Source organism: Bubalus kerabau, chromosome 3 (genome assembly GCF_029407905.1).
Source record: "Bubalus kerabau isolate K-KA32 ecotype Philippines breed swamp buffalo chromosome 3, PCC_UOA_SB_1v2, whole genome shotgun sequence".
Taxonomy (NCBI): Eukaryota; Metazoa; Chordata; class Mammalia; order Artiodactyla; family Bovidae; genus Bubalus; species Bubalus kerabau.
The window spans coordinates 32,030,194-32,056,433 of NC_073626.1; the positions used below are offsets into that span (position 1 = coordinate 32,030,194).

At 40.8% G+C, this 26,240-nt stretch overlaps 2 protein-coding genes and 1 long non-coding RNA gene across 3 annotated transcripts in view; 2 read left to right on the plus strand and 1 right to left on the minus strand.

Moving 5' to 3' along the window:
• ADGRF5 (adhesion G protein-coupled receptor F5) overlaps nucleotides 1-10,205 on the plus strand; it is a 134,457-nt gene extending 124,252 nt beyond the window's left edge. Inside the window, exons 22-24 of the transcript XR_008711515.1 lie at nucleotides 4,317-4,500; nucleotides 6,984-7,160; nucleotides 7,774-10,205. The gene's annotated coding sequence lies outside the window, so the exon portion shown is untranslated. The remainder of the gene's footprint in view (nucleotides 1-4,316; nucleotides 4,501-6,983; nucleotides 7,161-7,773) is intronic.
• MEP1A (meprin A subunit alpha) lies at nucleotides 1-26,240 on the minus strand. Its single transcript, XM_055571255.1, has 14 exons — nucleotides 26,172-26,240; nucleotides 26,061-26,085; nucleotides 25,922-25,972; nucleotides 24,861-24,901; nucleotides 23,738-23,813; nucleotides 20,840-20,957; nucleotides 17,281-17,456; nucleotides 11,700-11,921; nucleotides 10,787-10,936; nucleotides 6,880-7,095; nucleotides 4,346-4,819; nucleotides 2,721-2,894; nucleotides 1,497-1,797; nucleotides 1-157 (listed from the first exon to the last, which is right to left on the minus strand). Exons 1-14 carry the CDS (start codon nucleotides 26,238-26,240, stop codon nucleotides 1-3), a joined length of 2,250 nt encoding a protein of 749 aa, XP_055427230.1.
• LOC129645826 (uncharacterized) lies at nucleotides 17,120-25,057 on the plus strand. The gene is made up of 3 exons (XR_008711516.1): nucleotides 17,120-17,238; nucleotides 22,674-22,888; nucleotides 24,709-25,057. It is a non-coding gene; the product is annotated as an uncharacterized LOC129645826 (long non-coding RNA).

Here is a 26,240-nt window from a genome sequence, read left to right on the forward strand (position 1 = left end):
TCACTGCCTTGACCTTTGGTAAAGGATGGAGATGACGGTGAAGGTCAAGAAGACCACGCTGGCCACGCCTCCGATCAGCAGGCCCAGGACGCTGCTGTGCACCTGCAGGGCCTGACATCGCTCCCCCGTGTAGAAGAAGGCGTGACCCGAGACGCACCTGGGGAGACAGGATGGAGGGGACGGTGGGAACCACACAAGCCCCCAGGGCTTCCTGACCTAGAGACCGGCTCAGCAACTATGGCCTTGTTAATAGCATTTGCATTTGTTAATGCTCATTTCTTGGCTTTGCTGATTGGAATTTGGTTACCGAAGATGTGGACTCTAGGCACTGGGAATTCTGTAGTATTGTGTCAGCGTATCTGCACATCTGGAATTATCTCAAAATAAAAGTTTAACAAAGAAGAAACAAAGTGGAGATCAAAAAATGCTGAGAAGGGAACTTCCCTGGTAATCCAGTGGTTAGGATTCTGCACTTTCACTGCAGAATAGGTTCTGCATTGGGTTGGATCCCTGGTCAGAGAATTAAGATCCCACATGCCGCAAGGCGTGGCCAAGAAAAAAAATCAGTAATTAAAGAAAATTTCCTTTACTATTAAAAAAAAAAGAAAAAGAATATAAAAATCCACGATGAATAAAAAAGTAAAAGTTTAAAGAAAAAAAAAGAGGTGAGAAGAAATGTTGATATTTTGAACCAATCAGACCAGCCCCCACATCTGCTACTATTCTGTCAAATGAAAGTGATGCTTCTGTCATCCCATACATCCTTTTATGAAATATTTTATACAAGTAACAAGCATTATAAAAAGAACTATTAAATGTAACAGACAGTCAGACCTGGATGCAGATCCCAGCTCCAACATTCACAGACAAATTACTTATGTCTCTAAGTTTCTTATGCCCTACTTATGTGTCTAAGTTTCAAATTTCTTATGCCATAAAGGAAGGGCCTTTATGTCACAGGGTGGCTGTGAGGAATAATTTAGATCATGCATACATACTGCTTGGGGAAGCACACGACATACAGTAAGCAGCCCCCAAATATCAGATATTTTTATTACTATCATTGAAAACATAACTATGATTATAGGACAATGAACTAACGGACAATAGAAATAATCATAATTGATAACTCATAATAATATCTGTAGTCAGGGAAGATTTAAGCTTGGTCCTGAGTCTCACCATGATGGAGCATGGAAGCTAAAAGCTCTGGGTCACTTTCAAGCCCTGCAGTAGAGTTCAAAATTCCAACAACATTCAAGCTGTTATTGACGATGCCCCGGAGGAGATTCAGGACTCCTCTGCTCTGGCAGGACCCTTGCTCTGCCCGTTGATTTGGGGCACAGCCTCACGGAGTCAAGGACAGCCACAGTTGACCATCTGATGCTACGGATGCCTGACCTGAGACTGTGCTTTCTAGCAGGGTAAGAAGACCTGGGGCTCCTCTCTGCCACCCCTCACCTGTGCCCCACCCCCGCCCCGACCACAGAGCCTACCTGCAGCTCACCATCCCCTTCACGTTCACGCAGATGCCCTCATTTTGACAAGGGTTTGGGTCACACGGGTCTCTGAAGTACTGTGGCCAGTTGTGGTCCTCCAAGGGGCCCGTGTTGTCCACTGACCGCTTCTGTCGGCTGCTCTGCCCCTGGTCCAGGCTGCTCGGGAGGGCTGTCTCTAAGGGGGCCTTTCTCGAATCTTCTTCTGAGGTCTGCTGCTCCTGGCCATGGAGAACAAGGCCTTGGGGGGTCAGCCTGCTGTTTTGAACTTGAACTTCAGTCTGATTAAGATGGGTGATATCTTGAGGAAATAGACAAAGAGACATGAGGGCAACAATGCACTTCCACTCCCGGAGAAAGTTCCCTGGGCCGCGACGACCTCTCTTGGACAACACCTTTAATGACACAGGAAAGTGGTTTTGAATCCAGTAGATTTTTATAATGTCAGCTATTTATTATTTTTTATTTTTATTGATGTATATAGCTGACTTAAATATTATATTAGTTTTAAGTTGTTCAACATGTAATTTGACGTTTTTATAGATTACAGTCCCCATAAAGTTATTATAAATATTGACTATAGTCCCTGGGTTGCATGTCACACCCTTGTAATTTATTTCATTCTAGTAGTTTGTACCTCTTAATCCCCTCCCCCTAATTTGTCCCTCCCTCTACTACTCTGGTTCTTTATATCTGTGAGTTTGTTTTATTATATTCGTTCATTTGTTTTGTTTATCAGATTTCACATATAGGTGAAAACACAGAATATTTGGCTTTCTCTGTCTGACTGATTTCACTAAGCATAATACTCTCCAAGTCCGTCCATGTTGTCACACATGGCAAGACCTCATTCTTATTTTGCTGTGTTTATTTTTAAAAGTAGTCCAATCATGGTTTTATTTATTCTGACTTAAAAAAAGAAGCATAACGTGAGCATGGATGGGCTGATTGAGATTACACTGAAGTCAGTCTGAAAACTGTCACATTTGATAAATTATGCAAAAAGATGGCACTAAAATTGTAGTTTCTCCCAAGGACAGTTAAAATCAAGATAGAAGTCTTTGAAAAAAAGAGTAAAGCGTTGTTCCCTTAGAGCACATCTATTTTTTAACCTAGTTTCCCCCCAGAATATCCCCACCTTTCATGAGATGCTTAAAAATCCATGTAAAATCAGTAGAACGCCCAGAACATAGGATTACATAGTCAGGAAAGCCAGCAAAATACCTTCAAAGTCCACAAAAATGATAAGGTCATCATTTTTAAGGAAGCTTCGCCTTTTCAGCATTTGGTGGGAGATGGCAGCACTCCAGCCCCAGTCAATGCTTCTGAAACATTCGCAACTGTTGTCAAAAGACCCCACGACCGAGGGCCTGTCCCAGATGGCCGAGCCATTTATAGCTGCAAAGTTACAGATAACAGAAAATCACATTATCGCTTTAGCTTTCACTTTCCATTGTCTTTGATGAGTATAGAGAGTTTTGTGGGATTTTTTTAAATTAAAGTATAATTGACTTATAATGGTGTGTTAATTTCTACTGGACAGCAAAGTGATTCAGTTATACATGTATGCATATATACATTTTTTAAACAATCTTTTCTATTATGGTTTATCATAGGATACTGAATGTAGTTCTTTGTACTTACAACAGAACCTTGTTTATCCATAAGGGGTTTGTTAATCAGAAAAAAATGTGTTGGAAAAAAATCAGGTTATTTACTTTTTCCAGGAGAATTAAAACTGAGAATTGGGAGAGGGAGGAGCAGAGAATCACTGCTTTGAGGGGTCATGGCCCCTTACTGAGTGACTTCCTCAATGAAGGGGAAGAGACAGCTATAGAATCTTCCTTTCAAGGCTTACGTCTCTTCTTTTGAAAAAAAAAAAAAACAATAATAATAACTTGCCCATTCCTTTGTTATGCAAATTTGCTTCCTAGACACACTGACGATCAGTAATATTTTAGGAGTCAGTGCATCAGTTCAGCACAGAGCCTCACAAATTCTGAGTATTTAATAAATGACTAGCAGGATGCGTCTTCTCGGACTGAGCTCAGTGAAGCAGAATCTGTGTGATTTGCTTGTGTTCTAAGAAACTGGCACAGAATTTGGCACATTGCAAATCGTGACTAGATGCGCAATGGATGAATTTATGAACACAAGAGAAGATGACATTGAAAATTTTAATTTACATAGAAAAACAAAGTTGTTACTAAAGGGGAAAGGGAGTAGGGGGGATAAATTGGGAGTTTGGGATCCACAGCTACAAACTACTGTATATAAAATAGATAAACAGCAAAGTCCTACCGGATGGCACATGGAACTAAATTCAACAGCCTGTAATAAACCATCAGAGAAAAGAATATGAAAAAGAATATATACGTATGAGTGCATCACTCTGCTGTACACCAGAAACTAACACAACATTGTAAATAAACTATGCATCAATTAAAGAAAAATTTAACTTAATGCTCCAACATGATGGTATTTTTAAAATTTATTTTAAATTGGAGGATAATTGCTTTACAATGTAAATTGCTTTACAATGTTGTGTTGGTTTCCGCTGTACATTGTGAATCAGCCGTAAGTATACATATATCCCCTCTCTCCCAATCCCCAAACCCACCCCTCCAGGCCATCACAGAACCCCTGGCTGAGCTCCCTGGGCTACACAGCAGCTTCCCACTAGCTATCTATTTTAGGCATGGTAGTCTTAGCAGCAGCAGCAGCAGCAGTGGATATACCAATATGTGCCCAAGAAGGAAGTGTGAGAAGAAAGTTAATTTCTCCTACACAGATGGGAACCGTATCTGTTGGCCCTTCCAGGTGGAGGGGCAGTTCTTCCAACCACCTACCTGTAGATGTCTGGGTCTTGGACGTAGTAAACACCATGCTGGAGGACATTCTCTTCCTGACATCGGCTTCTTGGTCGAGTATTGTCATGATCACCTGTCTGTTCTCCACTGGCCACTCAAGGACAGCATCGTTCTCTCCACTGCACAGGTGAAAGGTGAGTCCCAAGTACCCAGAGCTCCCGGAGCTCGTTCTGCCCTGAGGGTACAAGGTCAACCCCAGACCATAGCCCTCTGAATTATAGAATCGAGGGCTGTGGAGTTTGTCCCCTTTCACCGTGTTCTGCAGGACCTGGGAGAAATTCCGGACTGTCCAAACCCCTGTGGGGCATGGGGTTTCCGTCAGAGTGATGTCATCCAAGTAAATTCCCCCACTCGAGTTCTGGGGGTCACCTTTTGTGCCCTGGAAAAGGTAGCGAAACTTCTTTTCCTCTCTGAGGGTCACATGGGCAATTTTCCAATTGTGGTCAAAATCTCCTGAGGATAGAGAATAAAATTGGTGACAACTGCGGCCAACATTTTTGGAGCAGTCTTTTGAGCCAGGTGCTGTGGCAAGCGCTTTACATGAATGATCTCATGCAATCTTCACAAACGAACACAGGAGAGATCTGCTATAAACTTGTTAAGGAACGTTTCCAAAGTCACGTATCTGATATGGGAAAACAGCTAAACAAGAAAAAAAGCAAAAAAAAAAAAGACCCACTCTGATTTATCATAAAAATCTTAATCATGAATTTGTTTTCTATTATTATTTCATTCTGCAGGTTCTGGGTTTTCCCCTGGTACAAACACACCACATCCCTTAATATTAGCACTGCACGCTCCAAACAGACATTTGATAAGACAAAAGTCAAAAGATGGCAATTTCATATATCCGTATTTACAATCCTTGTAACACAGCAAATTCTCGCCTCTTAGAAGGCAATGGCAACCCACTCCAGTACTCTTGCCTGGTAAATCCCATGGACAGAGGAGCCTGGTGGGCTGCAGTCCGTGGGGTCGCTAGGAGTCTGACACGACTGAGCGACTTCACTTTCACTTTTCACTTTCATGCATTGGAGAAGGCAATGGCGACCCACTCCAGTGTTCTTGCCTGGAGAATCCCAGGGACGGGGGAGCCTGGTGGGCTGCTGTCTCTGGGGTCGCACAGAGTTGGACACGACTGAAGCGACTTAGCAGCAAAGGGCACCTAGCTGTCATCCCTCCATTTAATAAAGATACTCTGTAAATTTCAGCCAGAAAAGTGAACCCCTCAAAACCATTATTTGTAGCATTTTCTACTCACAGAGTGGCCTGAGTAGAGACGATTTGGGCCCCTGTTCTTCTGAGTAGTCTTTTACAAAGGAAGCCTCCTCCCTTCAAGAGCAGCAGCTTATGGGGACTTTTCTGGTGGTCCAGTGGTTAAAACTCCATGCTTCCACTACAGAGGGCATGGGTTCAATCCCTGGTTAAGGAACTAAGATCCTACAAACTCGGAGGCATGGCCAAAATATTAAAAAATATATAAATAAAACCAACATTGACTGGCTTTGGGGACTTCCCTGGCAGTCCAACAGTTAAGATTCCACTCTTCTAATAAAGGAGGCATGAGTTTGATCTCTTGTCAGAGAAATAAGATCCCACAAGTCCCATGGCACAGCCAAAAAAAAATTTTTTTTTTTAAAAAAGAGTAGCCACTTCTTCTGGAAGTACAGAGAATGCTTCCTTTACCTGGACTCCTCATTTTTAATTGAGAAATTCTTTGCTGAATAAAAAAATAGAAAAACACATTTTTCCCTCTCTGTTTATGAATGAACCACCACCACAATAAAAAGAATGTAAGTACTTAGCTTTTATAACCCTGGATCCTGATTTTCGGTCAGATTGCTCTCACATCCCCCTAACTACCTTGGCATTTTATTAATGTGATTTTCATGATCTTCTCATAGAAATACACAAAATATCACTTAGGAATATAGAAATGATTTTTAATGAAGTTAATGTATATGAATGGCTTACTTTCCACCAAATTCATAAGTAGGTTTCAAGGTACTTCAGTGTATTAAATAATGGTATCCTTCACTTTGCTGAAACAGATGCAGAAACAGTTGTGGTCCACTATCTAACCATATTCTTTCCCTCAGCATCAATTCCTGCTTCCTTTAACCTTCCAGTCTCCACCCTTGAATCATCAGTTTTCTCTGTCCTGGCTTTCTCCAAAGTTCCAGAGAAAACTGGATTTTTATATTTCAATTGTTTCCTTTCTTCTTTCCCTGATTGGCCTCTTAGAATCGTATATTTCAGCCTCACCTGAAACCGCAGCTTTTGAATGATTAAAGCATCCATTGAGTGGTTAAAGCATGCCAGGCATTATGCATTTGGAAGACAAGAAGGGAGGCCAAGGAAAAGGAGGAGGAGACAGAGGAGAGGAAGGTTGGGAGGATGTGGAGGAATGGAGACCGGCAGGAGGGTGAAAAGGGCGGGGGAGGGGAAGGAGGGGAAAGAGCACAGTCCTGGGTGTGAAGCCCAATCAGTCCCCGCAGGACGCCTCCAAGTACCTTGAAAGGTCTTCAGCTTGACCAGCTTGCGCACGTTGCCAGTACTGTCGTCCCTCCTGATCCAGACGACCAGTCTATCTGAAGGGCTGCCTGACATTTTATAGAAAAACTGCAGGCATTGCTGCTTCCTCTTTGGGTAAAGAATCCGAGACTCCAACATGGCCGCCTCCTCCGCTGCCCCGAAGCTGGTGTTCAAGTACATGAAGTAGCCGGCGCCTACGGAGAGAGGACCCCGAAGTCCCATCTCTGCCCATCCACACCCCAGGCTTCCCTCAGCCCAGGTAAGGTGACAACAGTAAGCACCGGCCCTTATCCAGGCAACGAAGGCTAGAACTCTTCGGGGAAAATTGAAAGGTGGTTTGTCAGTAAGCACTCTGTCTCCATAGACAGAATTGCTGATGGAAGCCATAGCACTCCACTGTCTCTTTTTGATTACCTTTGTTCCCAAAGTTGGGAAATGTACACCTTTGACTTAAGGAAATACAGGGTTTAAGCAAAGTTTGATGGAATTTAGTGTCTATGAGATGAATTCCATCTTCTTCATTAACTTTGTTGTTAAAGATTCATTCCAAGGAAAAGAGCTGGCCTCCTAGTTATGTCAGAAACTGTGGGATTCAAAGTTTTAAGGGTTGGATTTTACATATTCACAATGATAAGGATTCAGTTTCAACCTTTTGTAGCCTAATAACTGGGTGTAGATCAGTAGTAAAGAATCACCTTTCCTATGTCCAAAGTAGAGGCATTCAAGGCATGTTAGGGACCAATTGAAGGTTTCTCCTAAATGGAAAAAAAGCCTTGGAAGGACACTTAAAATAGGAGGTAAAGGGTCTATATTTGTGCCAGAGGTTGGGTTCACCCAACTCAAGTATCTCAAAATTCTCTCCCTTCAAACAGGCAAGTGGCTAAACATATACATCACTTGGAAAACCAGCTCACTTCTTCAAAGTCAAGGGCAATGAACAATTCTCACATATAAAGAAGTCATTTAAACTTACTCCAGTAGTCATGTATGAACGTGAGAGTTGGACTATAAAGAAAGCTGAGTGCCAAAGAATTGATGCTTTTGAACTGTGGCCTTGGAGAAGACTCTTGAGAGTCCATTGGACTGCAAGGAGATCCAACCAGTCCATCCTAAAGGAAATCAGTCCTGAATATTCATTGAAAGGACTGATGCTGAAGCTGAAACTCCAATACTGTGGCCACCTGATGCAAAGAACTGACTCACTGGAAAAGACCCTGTTGCTGTGGGAAAGATTGAAGGCAGGAGAAGGGGACAACAGAGGATGAGATGATTGGATGGCATCAGCGACTTGATGGACATGAGTTTGAGTAAGCTCCGGGAATTGGTGATGGACAGGAAAGCCTGGAGTGCTGCAGTCCATGAGGTCACGAAGAGCTGGACATGACTGAGCGACTGAACTGAACGGAACTGAACTGAATACTCAACCTCTTACCAAATGCTCCACTCAAAACATTTCACCAAGTAAAAAGGAAGTGAACATCTGGTACAGTTCTGCGTTCTGTGACACTACAAATCCCTGCTTCATCCTGCCTCATACATGGGGCACATGCCTTCCTCATTGACTGCAAGCAATGATGTTTAAATAAGCTTTCCACAAAGCTGAAAAATACAGTAATGGCTTTACTATTTCATCAGGGAAAATTATATTTTCATGTATGTTCTTCTCAATACTTGATCTTACAAGCCTGAGACTTAGGTGGTGTGAATTGCCAAGGGCTTGGGTTAAGGTAAATAAGAGCTGACAGGTCTAAGGAGGTCTCTAGGTGGTCCTTGATCAGGAATTCCACCAGATATAGTCAGGAGTGTGAAGTACAAATTCAGTAACTCAGATCGGGGAGTTAGGAGACCTGAATTCTTGCCCTGATGCTGCCACTGACTGGGTGTGCACTTATCTCTCTGGGGTTCAAGTGGGAAGTGGCTTCTATCCTTCAAGCTCTTTGAGTCTATGCATCTACCCAAATAATGCAGTGCTCTCTAGCAGAGGAAACCCCGTCCCATTAAGTGCCTCCTGTGGAAGAAGCATAGTGGCTGATCAAGTTAACCCGATAAAGCTTTTCAAGATCCTTCTTCTGGGTCGTGGTCCATTCCTTTCCTAATAAAGTACTAGAATAGTCAGTCAGCAGATTCTTCTCACACAGAGATCACGTTTCTGTTTAGCTGGAACTTGCACGTTAACCTAGTAGCAAGCCTACAGGAGAGATTAGATTAGAGGCTACAATGGGAATTGAGAGAGAACCTCAGGTATAAACCACCCCATGGACACTGGAGATTATATGTTTAATAATCTGATATGTGACAGAGACTTTCACCCTCTATCAAGGCGGGAGGAAGAGGGGCCACGGTTTACGACCTCTGACAATCCCCCTGGTGGCCTGGTATCTTGGTGATAAGCTAGGTCCCTTCCGTGAAGGAACTCTAACCAACAGTCACACGGGTATGGACTAAGGGACTTGATAACAGCCCAGAATTTAAAGGGCAATTATAACCTATTACCCCACCTGCTTGCAAACAGGGTTGACATGATATCAATACCAAGCACATAATAAAAGGGTGTTAAGATAGAAATTTAAAAATAAATAGAACCTCCAGAGAAAAGGGAAAGATGGGAGGAAAAGGTAATAGGGAGTGAAGTGGCTGGTCTGCCCTTTAAGGCTCTGTATGCTTTATCTCCTTCCATGCTCATGATGATGTATCAATAGCTTGATGGCTTGTTATTGTTATTTAGTCGCTCAGTTGTGTCCAGCTCTTTGTGACCCCATGGACTGTAGCCCGCCAGGCTCCTCTGTCCATGGGATTCTCCAGGCAAGAATACTGGAGTGGGTTGCCACGTCCTTCTCCAAGCTTGATGGCTTACAAAAGCCAAAAGACTTAACAGCAGCAATAAAAACAACTTCTTGTGGTCACAATTAGGCAGATGGAGCCAGATTTTAAACCCCGGTCTCCCCAGACTTTGTGGCTTTTTTTTCACTGCACAAATCATGTGTAGGAACTATCTGAAGTTATGCTATTCATTATGGTGGCTACCAAACATGCATGCTGATCGATCATTTGAACTGTGGTCAGTCCAAAGTGAAATGTGCTATAAGGATAAAACAATACCAGATTTCAAATACTCACTACAAAAAAGGGTGAAGTACCTCATTAATAGCTTCTATGTTGATTACACATTGAAATGCTAAGATTTTGGATATATTGGATTAAATAAAATATATTATTGAAGAGACTCCTTTGTTTCTTTTTTATGTGACTGTTAGAAAATTTTACATTACATATGTGGTTCACACTGTAGTTCTATTGGAGGGCACTGCTCTAGAGACATTACCCTTATTTATAAACTTTCATCCTTTTTTTAATTAAAAATTTTTTATTGAAGTATAGTTGATTTACAGTGTCATAATAGTTTTAGGTATGCAGCACAATGATTCAGTTATATATATATAAACTAAATTTAGTGATTCAGTTTTATGTATATATATGTATATTATATATATGTGTGTGTATATATATATAAAACTTTCCCTTATAAGTTACTACAAAATAATGAGTATAGTACCCTGCACTACACACTACTGTATATAAAATAGACAATCTATAAGTACAAAGTTGTATCTTATCAACCATCTGTCTGTATCAGTTTTGTTATTGCTTAAATTTATCTTTCTTTTGCATGTCCAGAACCTGGATGTTTTTTATTGAGTTAATAATAAAGATATGAGTAACGTTTTTTGTCCTCATTTAGAGTGTCAGGTTTTTTTTGTTTTTTTTGTTTTTTTTAGAGTGTCAGGTTTGATAACAAACATTCCTACTGAAGCAAAACCCGCGGCTGCCATCACCCCTTGAATCCGGTGGCCCACCGCAGTGTAGTTCCTCGCTGCCTTTACTGACCTGTGCATTGTCCCACCAAGGTGTGATCCACTTGTCCAGGCTGAGCGTTGTCCTCATGGACCCAGTCAGTATCATCTCTGGTACCCTGAATCATCCCACAGATGTTTGCCTTCTCAAAATCACAGTGGTCCAAAAAGGTATGAGTTGTGGCTGCAAATGATATTTTTGTCAGCTGGTTAAAAACTTGAGGCATGTCATTTCAAATGCCTAAAGTCTTAGACTACTAAGGCCTCACTGTTTAGCAGGATCATGAAACTTTTGTTGCCTGGATTTTTCTCAAATACAACTCTTACTGTCGCCCATTAGATCAAGGAACCTGCGAACATAGATGTGGCCCTGCACACCTCACAGGGTCAAAGGATAAAAAGGCTTACCATCATGCTTTGCTGTAGATGCCAACCGTCAACTCCCTTCAATTAAGAGGTGCCAACTATGCTGAGCTTTGTCTTTAGTAGATCTTCTCTATGTACATACTGAACAGAATTAAAGAATGTGTCTCAGAAGACTAGTGAAGCCATTTTAGACAACAACCCATCTTGAGGATTAGATGACTCTAGGAGCCACTAAGCCCGACAAAGAATTTTGCAAGATGCAAAATACTTTCAAGCCTGTAACTATCTTGAGCTTTACATGATGATGCATCCTTCAGAAGGAAGCCAAAGAAGTAGGACAATTCCAGCTCCTTTCATTGGTCCAATACTCTCATTTCATAAAATGCAGCTACATAATTGATTTTCGTAACCATTCTGTGAGGTAGGTGGTGTATTTTTTTCTAAGGAGAGAGAAACTAAGTTTATGTAGTCTGTCCATTTCCCAATGGACAGGAAATCAGCAAAATTAACACAAAGGAAAATGTACGGGAAACCTATAAGGTCAATGGGGGTACCCAGTCCTCAGACTCAGAGGTACTCACTGCAGTTGTACATTCGGTTCAGCCTCTCCAGATCAATGGCACTGAAATCCATACGCTGCCCAATGATGGAGTTAAACTCAGGGATCTTGGCCGTGATGGTAGGGACACTATCATTCTTGTTAAACGACAGAGGCCGGTAGTGCATCAGAGACTCGTAATCGTAGGGTGTGTTGAGGTCTGTGATGAAGCTGTCATCATAGGTGTTAAAGTTGTGTTGGTAACCTGTCAGGAAGGGAGCCCACAGATCCTGAGTAGTCATGCCATTTCCCTGTCCTACCCTCCGACTAGATACTCAGACAGAGACCAAAACGGGGAGGGGGCAGAATAAAATTTCTTTAAGTATATATACACATTTAACATCTTTTATAATTATATAATATATATATATAATTATTATGTATTTATTAATATTTACTAATAATATTGCAATGTACTGTTGTTTAGCCGATAAGTCACGTCTGACTCTTTGCAACCCCATGGACTGTAGTCCACCAGGCTCCTCTGTCCATGGGATTTCCAGGCAAGACTACTGAGGTGGGTAGCCATTTCCTTCTCCAGGGGATCTTCCCGACCCAGGGATCAAACCCACATCTCCTACATTGGCAGATGGATTCTTTACCAGTGAACCACCAGGGAAGCCCTATTATAATGTATTAGCATGCTATATAATAGTATATAAAATTATTATAATGAATATTAAAGTACATGTTATATTAATAACAAATATACACATAGAATTGATGCTTTTAAACTGTGGTGTTGGAGAAGACTCTTGAAAGTCCCTTGGACTGCAAAGAGATCCAACCAGTCCATCCTAAAGGAGATCAGTCCTAAATATTCATTGGAAGGACTGATGCTGAAGCTGAAACTCCAATACTTTGGCCACCTGATGCGAAGAACTGACTCATTTGAAAAGACCCTGATGCTGGGAAAGATTGAAGGCAGGAGGAGAAGGGGAAAACAGAGGATGAGATGGTTGGATGGCATCACCGACTCAATGGACATGAGTTTGAGTAAACTTCAGGAGTTGGTGATGGACAGGGAGGCCTGGTGTGCTACGGTCCATGGGGTTGAAAAGACTTGGACATGACTGAGTGACTGAACTGACTGATACGCATATATAATAGTATATAATACAAAATGCATGTTGTTAAATATATATTTAAATCAAAGTTTCATTTTTATACATACAAATAAATATGTGTGTGTATGCATAAGACTTTACGAAAGAGAAGATAAACTATCAAAGTGGAGGCAGATATTCCTTATGGCAGAAAAAAGGAATTTTTGAATTCAGAAAAATATTCAGGATTGAGTCATCTCACTAACAGCCTAGTACCTCATCCACCAAGAGTTATACCTGGACAACTCTCCAACAAGTTAGGAAAAAGAAACCTGAGGGGCGAAGGGAAAGGTTAGCAGCTAACAAGAACATCGCATCCTGTAAATCAAGGCTCACATTCTCCTTTTCCATAAAATTCCCCATGATGAAAAAAAATAAAATAGGAAGAAAATGGACTTTCCTTTCAAAACAGAAGAGGAAAATATTTTTGATGAGATTAGGTCATGGAAGAGAATATGCACTGTAAAATGAAATGCCAAAATGAGATACCACTCAGATGTCCTTCAATCCAGCAGCCACGAGTAATTTACTGTTGTAGCTGTAGGAATGGGAAGTTTACAGATTTTTTACTTTCTTCGAAGGGAGTGATAGGAAAACTGAATGAGAATGCTCAACTCTCCCAATCATAGCTTTCCACTTTCATCTCCTTCTCCCTTTTTAGCTTCCCATCCAACTGTATTTAATAATTAGAAGAAAATGTGATCACTTTTCAAAGATATCAATGCAGGTACACTCAGGATTGGAGAACTCTGGCAGGTGGTCTCCAAATACTTTTGGAAAAGTCCATGATCAAAACTTGGTTTAACTATAAAACGAGAATACTGATGTTTCATCCTTCCAATTCACAAGGATTTTGTGGGGACTTAACCCAAGAGGGATCAAAGGTAGGACTGACTGCAAGCAATAAATGACCCAAATAGGGAAGGAAGAAAGTCATTCCTTCTAGAGTAGGAAATGGCAACCCACTCCAGTATTCTTGCCTAGAAAATCCAATGGATAGAAAGCCATTCCTTCGATGGCAGTTAAGAGGGTAACATGATAAAAAGCATCAAAGTGGTGTGAGGACTAGGGTCTGGGATCTCCTGGTGACTCTCAGCAGCATCTTAGGCAAGGCACTTTCAATTCACCGGCTGCTTTCCTTAACTTTCAATATAATCATTGGATTAGAACAGATGACTTTTTTCTTCATTATTCAAGGAGACTTATCAGAATGCTTTACCCAATAAATGTTTTTAATACATTTTAAAATTTAATTGAACACAGTTTTGTCATGCCTACTATTTACTGGGAGCTGTGCTAGGTGGGTGGTGGCCCCTGGAAGTGATTACGACAGGCATGGTCCTGCCTTCAGGGAACTCATAACCGAGGGCTTGAAGAGGAAGTGACCTTGTAAAGCAGAGATCATGGGCAAGCCTTTTATGTAAAAGGTCAGGTAGAAAATACTTTTGGCTTTGCAAGCTGTATGGTATCTGTCACAACTACTAAACTCTGCTGAGATAGCTGAAAACCAACCATAGGTAATATATAAACAAATGGGCGTGGCTGTGTTTTCATAAAGCTTTATTTACAAAAGCAGATATGGCCCATGGGCTGTAGTTCTGTAGTTTGCAGATCCCTGCTAAACCTCAGAAGTGTTCTCCTTAATGGAAAAAAAACAGATTCAGAAAACACAATTCTGACTTCAGAAACAGAGATGGATTTAGGGAGAGAATTGTATTGCCAATAGTCTCTAAGGTAAGGTAAGTTAAGGTGAAGTGGCTCAGTCGTGTCCAGCTCTTTGCAACCCCACTGACTGTAGCTTACCAGGCTCCTCCGTCCATGGGATTTTCCAGGCACGAGTACTGGAGTGGGTTGCCATTTCCTTCTCCAGAGGATCTTCCCGACCCAGGGATCGAACCCAGGTCTCCCACATTGTAGGCAGAGGCTTTACCATCTGAGCCACCAGGGAAGTCTCTTCTTAGGTTAAATAATGAGACTGCTGTCAACTGAAGACAAGATGCAGCCGAAGTCATAAATTACCCTGAGTGATAATACTGCCATTGCTTATGATCTTAATTGGACTGAATGTCTCGCTTGAGAAAATTCCTCCAGTGATGGTCGGCAATTTAGGCATAAGGAATTACACCTGATGAAAACGTAGACCAGAGATGAGCAAACATGGTGAGTCGTCCATGCTCAACCCAGAGCTGAGCACATCTGCAAATTCTCCTGGCAATCCCTCAGGAAAGGGGGTTTCCTATAGCCTTTGTTGTTGTTGCTTACTCACTAAGTCATGTCTCACTTTGCGACCCCATGGACTGTAGCCCACCAGGTGCTTCTATCCATTGGATTTTCTAGGCAAGAATACTGGAGTGGGTTGCCATTTCCTACTCTAGGGGATCTTCCCAAGCCAGGGATGAAACCAGTGTCTCCCGCATTGTAGGCAGTTCCTTTACCACTGAGCCACCAGGGAAGATCCTTTATATAGCCTGCATGCCTGCTAACTCACTTCAGCTGTGTCCGACTCTTTGCAACCCTATGGACTGTAGCCTACCAGGCTCCTCTGTCCATGGGATTCTCCAGGCAAGAATACTGGAGTGGGTTGCCATGCCCTCCTCCCGGGGATCTTCCCATCCAGGGATCAAATCCACGACTCCTGCATTGCAGGTGGATTCTTTACCACTGAGCTACCAGGGAAGCCCTCATATAGCCTAAAACCATCTTAAAAGCTCTGAGCATCATGTTCTTCAAGACTTAAAAATGCACATATTTTATGCTTCCTTGTGTCCTTTTCAGCAGAGTTAAGTATACAGAGGAGAAAGTGAGAAATTCAGGCCTCTAGCAAACACAAAGTCTAAAAACCCCCTGAGCTTCATAGTCAGAGATTTGGTTCTTTGACTTTTGACCTGCGCTCTCTGTCCTCTCTACACAGACCCAGATATAAAGCAATTAGGCCTGTGAGACAAGCATATGTTTTTGATCTATTATTTCGTACCTGGTAATGGATTAGGGATTTTTGTTAAGTTTTTATTGACATTGTTACAATATTGCTTCTTTTTTATGTTTCAGTTTTTTGGCCACAGGCGTGTGGGATCTCAGCTCCCTAACCAGGGGTCAGACCCGCACTCCCTGTATTGGAAGGTGAAGTTCCAACCCCTGGACTGCCAGGGAAGTCCTTGGATTAGGATTTTACAAACCACATGCTTTCTCCTCCTCCCACCAGCACTCCACATTCATAAAATATCAGAATAGGAGGTGTCGAGAGGGACGTACTGTAAACCCCATAGGTGCTTTTGATAGAATTAGCCATCAGTACCCCCTCCTCCTGTGAGAACCAGTGATGCGGCTTCCCAAGGAGCTAGTTCTGGCAGAAGTCTTCTGGGGATTCACACTTTATTTTAAAGTATGGCCAGTTCTTCCAAGTCCATAAAATTATTAGAGATGCACTACCATCCATGAACTCATATGTGAAACTGAGATCTAAATGAAACAGATAATTACAAGGCCATGATTTGCTTCATGAAAACCATGTGTGGTCATTGCTAAGGCATTTCCAATCCATTGAGGTTTCACTAAGCTATCACTGCCAAAAATAATGCTTTTCCACCTCCTGGACTAATTCCTATTTAAAAACTAGGTGTTTTCAGAAACACAACATGGAATTTCCCCCCACCCATTGGGCAACTCTTTGATAATAATATTTTCATGTACTCAAAAGCATTCAGCTGAGTTGTCTCAAACAAAGAAGGTAGGTTAGGGTTGAAGGAAATCCAACAAAACTAAAGAACATCAGAATTGTTAGAATAACTGCATAATAATATGTGAAATAAAACTGTGTTATCCTTTACAAAGTATGGGCTGGGGGCAAAAAAAAAAAAAAAAGAGGCACTTAGAAAGGAGAAAGAAAAGATTTATATGTTTTGGTTAATCAAAACTCCAAACTATTAGCCACAGTTAACAAAATTGGGAGTATAATTTCAACTAAAAGAGCTTTTTTATTTCTGATGTAGTTGTTGTTCTGTTTTTAAACATCTATCGTTGATTTGGTAGAGCACAAAAATCCTCAGGTGTCTCAAGGTTATTATACACTTTCTACTTTCCTAAAGTTACAGGAGATTTGACATCCAGAAAAAAAGGACCCTGACATCCTCAAGGATCTAGTTCATTTTACACACTAAGACAGGAAGTAGAATTTTAGATAGAGTTTCAACAATAACACTGAAGCAAAACCAAAGCATCTGATTAACTTTTCAACCCCACATTGAGATGAACAACATTCCTCATTTCCTGAGACCCTTATCTGGGATCAATTATGATCAGATCAACTCAGCCCAGAGGAGAGGTCGTAGTCTGCGTTCCTCCTGGAGAAACTGAAGCTCCTGTTCACACATAGGTTTGGCCTGGTCATCCCAGGGTTGATCCCAGCAAATGATAAAGGTAATAGCAAATCCCATCCAACCACCTTGGATTCATACACACCTGGAAGAATTTCATCCCACCAGATATTCACATAATCATCTCGGTCTGGCCTTGACTGCTCATGGTAAAACCCCAGAGCGTGCAAAATCTCATGTTCCACGATGGCCTTATAGTCACATCCCTGGCCAATGGAGAGGTTCTGTCCCACGTGTTGGTCGCCAACCTCAGACCAGCACCTTTAGAAAGGAGAGAAATTTTCTTCTAGAGAATTTTCAAGTGGCTGTAATTCCTAAGTTTCCAGAATACAAATTTGAAGGTTAGGTTTGATTTTAAGAAGAAGTTATTATTAGCCTTTTCATAAGCTAATGGTTCAACCTACGTGACTGGTTAAAAAAGCAACATTTCCTGGAAGGATTATTATGTAGGCTTTACAAGTGACAGACCATTATAAAAGTGGTATCTACTTAGAAGCAAATCAAACCTAATAATGCATCAGGTAAAAAGAAGGAAAAATTGGCTATTTTCTTCACCTTCACAAACCCATGGGGCATTCCAAAAAATAATGCTATTGCGTTTATACCACAAAGATGTCTCTGAGTGGTGGCTGTGGTTGATGTATACTTTCTCCTTTACATTTTAATGACTTTTCAAATTTCCTGTAATGAGAAGGTATATGCTTTATGATTATGAAAAAGACCCTTATTAAAAGTGCAAGTTCATCAAGTTCATATCTTGGGATTTTTCCCAATCTGCAGCATTATGACAACACACAGCAGGCTGCCTAACTTATGTCTAAAAGGCTCCAGGCAAAAAGGACCCATAAATTCCCTCAGAAAATAGTGGACTCAGGAACTGCTGTCAGATACTGTAAATCCCTCATACTCAGGCTCTTTCCCTCTTTTTCCCAATTATTTTTGGTTTTGCTCAGAAATCTCATTTTCCATCTCTTTTAGCAAACCAGGAGCTGTACACAAATTGTCTCCTTGCCCCCTTTGAGTTGAGGAACAAGGCTCTATACACTGACCAGGGCTCAACAGAATGAGAGATTTACCAATTATTTTAAATGCTACCAATGAAGTGTGAGTTCCTTGGTGACAATCACATTAAATTACCTGCTATTGCTTTCCCCAAATTGCGAACATCCTATATGTTCAAATGCTAATAGACTTGAATTCTACTCAAAAATGAATCTTCGTTATTTTCTAACAACTTTATTAAGGTGTAATTAAGGTGTAAAATTCACCAATTTTAGGGGTACAATTCAACGATCTTTAGTAAATGTATTGAGCTGTGCAAATATCACCATGTTCATCTTGCCTCTTAGAGAGGAGCATTTCATTACCAAGTCAGAATTTACTCTGTAAAATATCCACAATCCAGAGGAAGCATATATTATTTATCATTTTTAAAAACCCTCCCCCAAAGGAAGGTATAAGTTGTAAAATACCATAGCATTACCACTCTGAAATTTTGACCCTATCTTTCTGGAAGAGCCCCGTTAACCTCCAGCTTCAGAGCATCAGGATCTCCAAGGGTTTGGGGTGCTTTGGGCCGGTCATTCCTTGGAGCTACTTCCTCCCTTTTCCTCTCCCTCTAACTTAAATGTAAGAGACATCCCAACCACAGGCAATAAGAGTCCCTAGATTGATTTTTTTTTTTCCTACGAAAGAATTTTATTTTCAAAAAACTTTAAAATTTACTATTTGCTTATCTTTTATTGAAGTATAATGTCTTTATAATGTTAATGTTCATTTACATCATAATGTTGTTTCTGTTATAATGTTAGTTTCTGCTGTACAACACCACAAATCAGCTATATGTATATATATCCCCTCCCCCTTGGACCTCCCTCTCACCCTCCCCCAATTCCACCCATCTTGGTCACCACAGAGCACGGAGCTGAGCTTCCTGTGTTATACAGGATTTTACCTCTCTTCCCACTCTCTATTTGTTCTTCCTTCTCCTCTGCCTCTCCAGTCTTCTCCCTCCTGCATCTCTCTGACACTCTGTGCTGCTCCCCCTGACCCTTCGATTCCCACTGTGTTAGAGATCCTGCGTCTGCACTCACCCTAGCCTATTAGAGCTTTTCACTTGCTTTTACCCCACGGCCCCTCCTGCCAAGAGCGCACCTTCTGAGGTCTAAGACTCTTTTCTTTAGAAGCTAAAACGAATGCTAACTTCCTTCCTTACCTTTGTTAGTCATCCACGATAAACAAAATCCCCACCTTCACAACTAGACCATCAAGTCCAGGCAACACCTGGAGGCCGTGATGGGAACTGCAATATGAAGAGAAACCTCCAGGTAGGTCTTTTCGGAGAAGGCAATGGCAACCCACTCCAGTACTCTTGCTGGAAAATCCCATGGACGGAGGAGACTGGTAGGCTGCAGTCCATGGGGTCGCTAGAGTCGGACACGACTGAGCGATTTCACTTTCACTATTCACTTTCAGCATTGGAGAAGGAAATGGCAACCCACTCCAGTGTTCTTGCCTGGAGAATCCCAGGGACGGAGAAGCCTGGTGGGCTGCCGTCTGTGGGGTCGCACAGAGTCGGACACGACTGAAGCGACTTAGCAGCAGTAGCAGCAGCAGGTCTTTTTGTTTTTAGGTTTTTTTTTTGGACTATAGTTGTTTTACAATGTTCTGTTAGTTTCTGCTGTACAGCAAAGTGAATCGGCTATAGTGAAAGTGAAGTAGCTCAGTCCTGTCCGACTCTTTGCGACCCCATGGACTGTAGCCTACCAGGTTCCACCATCCATGGGAGTTTCCAGGCAAGAATATTGGAGTGGGTTGCCATTCCTTCTCCAGGAGATCTTCCCTACCCAGGGATTGAACCCTGGTCTCCTGCATTGTAGGCAGATACTTTACCGTCTGAACCACCAGGAAAGTCCATGAATCGGCTATATGTATACATATATCCCCTCTCTTTTTTTGATTTCCTTCCCATTTAGGTCACCACAGAGCACTGAGTAAGTTTCCTGTGCTCTACAGTAGGTTCTCATTAGTTATGTATTTTATACATAGTATCAATAGTGTATATATGTCAATCCCAATCTTCCCATTCATCCCATACCCTTTTCCCCTCCTTGGTATCCCTATGTTTGTTCTCTACACCTGAGGTACATATATAATGTGTGAAATGTAATGAAATATTACTCTGCCACTAAAAAGAATGAAATTGTGCCATTTGCAGAGGTGTAGATGGACCTAGAGACTTTCATACATAGTGAAGTAAATCAGAGAAAAGCAAATATATAATATCACTTACATTGATAGAACTTTTCAGAAAAGTCTAGCCAATGGAGTACTAATAATCAAAAAAAATACCATCAAAAGAATGCAGCTTTAATAAACTTGATTTTTTTTTAAAAGGCGGTAATTTAAAACATGACCTCAACCCAGAAAAGAACTGAGATGAGTCTCCCTGGTTCCTGGTATCCAAACAATGCATTCTTTATAGAGCATAATAAAAATGTGATGCCACTCTAAAAAATTCACAGTGAAATATTTGATTTTGCTTTTAGTTTCTTTCCAATTTCTTTGTTTAGTCTTTGAAAGGGATGTGTCACTTTTTATAAATCAGAGGATGGATTTCACACTCTGTAACATTTCATACTCACCCACTAAATTCCTGAAAGATGATGTATGAGCTCTCGCCTTCATAGGGCTTGAAATCCACACAGGACTTGAGGCGGAACATTTCAAAGGCATAGAGAATGGCTCCTTTGGCATTCAGTGCTGTAGAAATCAATAAAACTATCAATGAGCCTTAGTTAGATCTTGGATAATATATATAACCTAGAAACATAGAAACTCATGCTGCTGTATGAAATCCACTGAAGTCCATGATAAATTTTTTGATAGTAAATGTAGCCCTTGGAAACTAAAACTGACAAACCATTTGTGTATATAAACACGCTAAATGTTAAATACATAATGTGTATATATATATATTTATCTACAAAATAGGAATACACTTATGGTATGTGTGGCTGAACAAAATCATAAAATAATTTCCCCACTTTCTCCCTTTCGTTTTCCCTCATTTAAGCAAAAATTCTGAGCGCATTGCCTCAAGAGACCAATATGGCCAAGCAGAAGACAGAAGTGACGTCACTTCTGTCTTCTGGAAAAACAGATAAATTACCTTGGAGAGAAGCAGTGAGAGTGGGGTTCCTTCCCCCAATCTAAAGAGATTCTCCCTCTTGCAGGAGAAAGACAGCTGAGAGAGGTTTGAGAGTTCTAAAAGCATAAGAAGTTAAGTGTAATATTTATGTGGCTTCCCTATAGGATCCCCATGCAATGACAAGGCTAGACAGGGAGTTCTGCAGACAGCCTTAGAAAAGATTTCTGTAACCCAAGTTTGGAACCAAAGCAGCAAAAACCTATGTACCAGAGTCAGCAAGAATAATAGATGGCTGTTAGTAACTTTTGTGGCTTGATGACCAAAGATCAAATGTCAGTCCTCTTGCTTAACCTGCACGTGTGCCTACGTTGGTATTGCAGAAGACAAGCACGAGGTGGAGGAGAAAGATACACCAGAGGAAAGGCAACTGTTTCTCACTTTGTGTGTGTGTGGATTTTAACCCCAACAACTCATTGGTTGTAGGTCTCTAAGTTAAAAATTAAGCTAAGTTCTATAAAATTAAATTGTATTCTTGCATCCTTGATTTTTGGGGATTCTCCCAAAGAGTTTATCATTCTTGGCACTTTACCATGTATTTATCTCACATTTTTATGGTCTTTATTTAAGGAACTCCTGACTCAGATGTCATAAAATCATATTAAGGTCATTAAAGGAAGTCGTTGGAATAATCAGTAAATAAATTATGGAAACATCACACACAACAACAGCAAGAGCATGCATTAAACCTGTTTGAAGGTTTTCATGAACTTTTATGTATTCTCACTGAGTAACATCTTTAAATTGAAGATATGTACCCCAGACAGCTTGGTTGCCACAAAATATAAGAAAAAAGTTTGATTATAACTAAAGTCATGCTGTCTGTAAGATTGTGTTGCTTTTGTTATCTTCAACCCAAATGGTGGAAACACTGAGAGTGGTGGATTTAAAAATCCTATCTCATCTGTTTGCAGGGTAGAAATAGAGATGCAGACGTAGAGAGTGGACATGTGGACTCAGTGAGGAAAGGGTTGGACAAACTGGGAGATTAGGACTGACATACATACACTACCATGTATAAAATAGACAGCTAGTGAAAACCAACGGTATATAGCACAGGGAGCTCAGCTCGGTGCTCTGTGATGACCTGGAATGGTGGGATTGGGAGGGGAGGAGGAAGGGAAGTTCAAGAGGGAGGAGATATACGTAGTCACACAGCAGATTCACTTTGCTGTACAGCAGAAATTAACACAACATTGTAAAGCAATTATACTCCAATGAAGAACATAACTGAGAACAATAACATTTGTTTCTATGTAACTCTTCACCAGAAAAGACGCTGGAAGCAACACTGATAAAAGTGATGGAAAATCTTGAAACACAATCTACGTCTCCTGAGAGCAGGAGCAGCCCAGCAGCTCATCAAGATTGAGCAACACTGTCCTAGCTTCCCCTCTGCTCTGGAGTCTTCCCATCCACAGAGGACGGGCCTCCCAGACAGGCATCGCGTCATCGTGGCTGTTGAGCTGTCAGTCAGCTGCTTGAGGTCAGCCAGTGTCCACACATGGCTTCTAATATTTATTTTACTTCCACCAGCTATTATTTCCAACAATGAGCAAAATCTAACTTATATTGTCCTTTCTCTTGAGACAGAGAAGAGTAGAAAATTTTAATACCAAGGGTCGAGAATGATGAACATATGAAATATAGCCTTTTCTATTTCTCAAAAGTGTGACATGTTTGTTTTGCAACAGAAAGGGAAGAAATCATTATGCTGAAATTGGTATCCTGGTACCATATTTGCTGCTGCTGCTGCTAAGTTGCTTCAATCATGTCCGACTCTGTGTGACCCCATAGACGGCAGCCCACCAGGCTCCCCCGTCCCTGGGATTCTCCAGGCAAGAACACTGGAGTGGGTTGCCATTTCCTTCTCCAGTGCATGAAAGTGAAAGTGAAGTCACTCAGTCATGTCCGACTCTGTGTGACCCCATGGACTGTAGCACACCAGGCTCCTCCCTCCATGGGATTTTCCAGGCAAGAGTACTGGAGTGGGGTGCCATTGCCTTCTCCATATTTAGAGTCACTTAAACAACTCTTATTTCAAGTGCACATTTTTCATTGCTATGATGTCAAACTGTATTTCATTTTTGTCCTTTGTGTTGCTCTCTTGGTCTAATTAACATGTTAGTGTGTTCTGCATTTCAAAAAGTACTATTTGACATTCTGTATCTTAGACTGGTTAAGCAGCATGGGTTTCCATGAGATAAAGAATCCTCAGAGCTTAGAGACTCCCTTAGATGTTGGCAGTTACTCAACTTTGAAGCTGATGACCAGGAAGAGAGGGGAGAGAGAAGAGTTCAACTCAAGGCTTCTAATGAAAAACAATTAATGTTACCCAGATTGTCGGCCAGGATGTAAGGAATGGGGAACTTCCACCTGGAGCTCGGGTCTCTCAGGCCATTTCTGGAATTCTGCAGAAACAAAAGGCAAAGCTGACTGGATGGCTGGTCTCTTTGGCTTCCTTTCCCCTTCTGTAAACTCTCACATCACAAACAATCTGTCACACTATTCAAATAGTCAAGTTGTCTTCCAATTATAAAAACAATAAATGTTCATTATAGACAATATAGAAATTTCCAGAGAAATTTTTAAGACCAAATAAAGAATGCTTGTTCCTTGAAAGAAAAGCTATGACTAACCTAGACAGCATATTAAAAAGCAGAGATATTACTTTGCTGACAAAGATCCATATAGTCAAAGTTATGTTTTTTCCAGTAGTCACGTACGGATGTGAGAGTTGGACCATGAAGAAGACTGAGGGCCAAAGAATTGATGCTTCCTAACTGTGGTGGTGAAGATTCCTGACAGTCGCTTGGACTGCAAGTGGATCAAACCAGTCAATCCTAATGAAAACCAACCCTGAATAGTCATTGGAAGGACTGATGCTGAAGCTGAAGCTCCAATACTTTGGTCACCTGAAGAAGAGCCTACTCATTGGAAAAGACGCTGATACAGGGAAAGATTGAAGGCAAGAGGAGAAGGGGGTGACAGAGGATGAGATGGTTGGATGGCATCACCGACTCAATGGACATGAGTTTGAGCACACTCTGGGAGCTGGTGAAGGACAGGGAAGCCTGGCATGCTGCAGTCCATGGGACTGCAAAGTCGGACGTGACTCAGCAATTGAACAACAACGAGAAAGACCTACATTTCTTCAAAACTGAAATAGTCACTTTCAGTATGGTGGTGGATTTCCTTCTCTCTCATTTTTCACTTCTTAGGAAAATTGGGTGGACAAGCAATTTAATAATTATAGACTCTTTTTTCTGGTCACTAATGTTTTCATCTTTTTTTTTTTTTAACCAGCAACCACAGCGGAAGTCTTTGTGCATACAAATTATGGCTGAGATTCTTTCATTTTCATAACGGTCATCTCAGGGCTGGACACAGAGCAGAGGCCCACTGTACTGTCACATCCAGTCCTGTGGGAATGTTCTGGTGTCACAGAAGGTACTCACCTGCAGGAGGATGTCCCCTTCAAAGAGGTCCAAGCCTGCAGCTAGATGTGGATTTAAAAAGAGAAATATTTGAACAAGAAGTGCTAAAATGCATCTCTGATAAAATGAGTCTTTTCCATTGTTGTCTTTAGTTTTTCATCTTTATGTGGTTAAACTCCTTTTAAAATGATACAAAAATTCATTTTAATTGAACAAATGTAAATAGCTAATAAATATCATATATTGTCACATCCACTGTTGCCATTTTTTGGAACATGAAAACTTAGAGGGTATTCTGCTTAGTAAAATAAGTCAGACAGAGAAAGACAAGTATTCTGTGTTATCACTTACATGTGAAATCTAAAAAATAAAACAAACTAGTGAATAATAAAGCACAAACATAGACACCGAGAACAAACTGTTTACCAGTGAAGATTGAAAAGGAGGTTGGGAAGGGCAAGAGAGGGGTAGGGGATAAAGAAGTACAGACTACTGTTTATAAAATAAATGTCACAAAGACATGGTGTACAGCATAAGAAATAGATCCAATATCTTATAGTAACTATGAATGGAGTATTACCTATAAAAATATTTGATCACGATGTTGTACATCTGAAAGGAATATAATAGTGTAAATCAACTACACTTCAATGAAAAAAAAGAAACCTTGTCCAAGAATCTTAAAAAGTGAGAGGTGAATTAGAAGGAAACTTTTTGGTCATTGGTATCAAAACTCTTGCACTCGAGGGATCGAAATGGGACTTCTGAAATAGGAAGTGAGGTACTGGGTGATCATGTCAAACTGCAAACTGGAAAAATGAATTTTTTTATAAACAAAAATCTTGTTATTTATTTCTAGAGCCACTGAATACTCACTAGTTCTAGAAAATTCAGTCTAACCATTATTCTCTTCTCATGTTTCCATTTTTCAGAAATGCTGCAAATTCTAATGAGGCACCAATGTATAGTTCTCTCCTAAAGTTACTCAATATCATACTCTGAAAGTTAAGAGATTTTCAGCAATTCTATCGCAGGGTTTTAAATTATTTAAAGACATTAATAATAGCAGAAATTATACCCACCTAAGTTGATTTCTGAAATATCCTTCTGTTCGTCAAATTCTCCATCATATACTGTTAAAAGTGGGGAGAAAATTGTTATCAGTCTTGCTAAGCAAATGAAAGTTCAGAAAACTCTCTATGTATTTCAATTAGTTCTTACCATTTCCTTTAGAAAGATGGTTAATCTGAAAAGAAATAAATATGCAGAAAAAGGATAACATATACTAGAATTAATATTTCTAAATACCCTGAAGAGCAGAACTCTACTTACCGATACAGCTGCTATGTGGGCAAAAAACAAGATGAAAGGAATAATGCAAGCCAATCTCATCCAAATCAT

Bases quoted from the DNA above. Each gene is read 5' to 3' on its own strand.
- MEP1A (XM_055571255.1), bottom strand. From the start codon at position 26,240: ATGATTTGGATGAGATTGGCTTGCATTATTCCTTTCATCTTGTTTTTT. The intron at 4,820-6,879 runs GTACTTGGAGGC...CTCTATCCTCAG, and splicing joins CAAGCTGAAGACCTTTCAAG to GAGATTTTGACCACAATTGG. The intron at 2,895-4,345 runs GTAGGTGGTTGG...GTAACTTTGCAG, and splicing joins CAAGACCCAGACATCTACAG to CTATAAATGGCTCGGCCATC.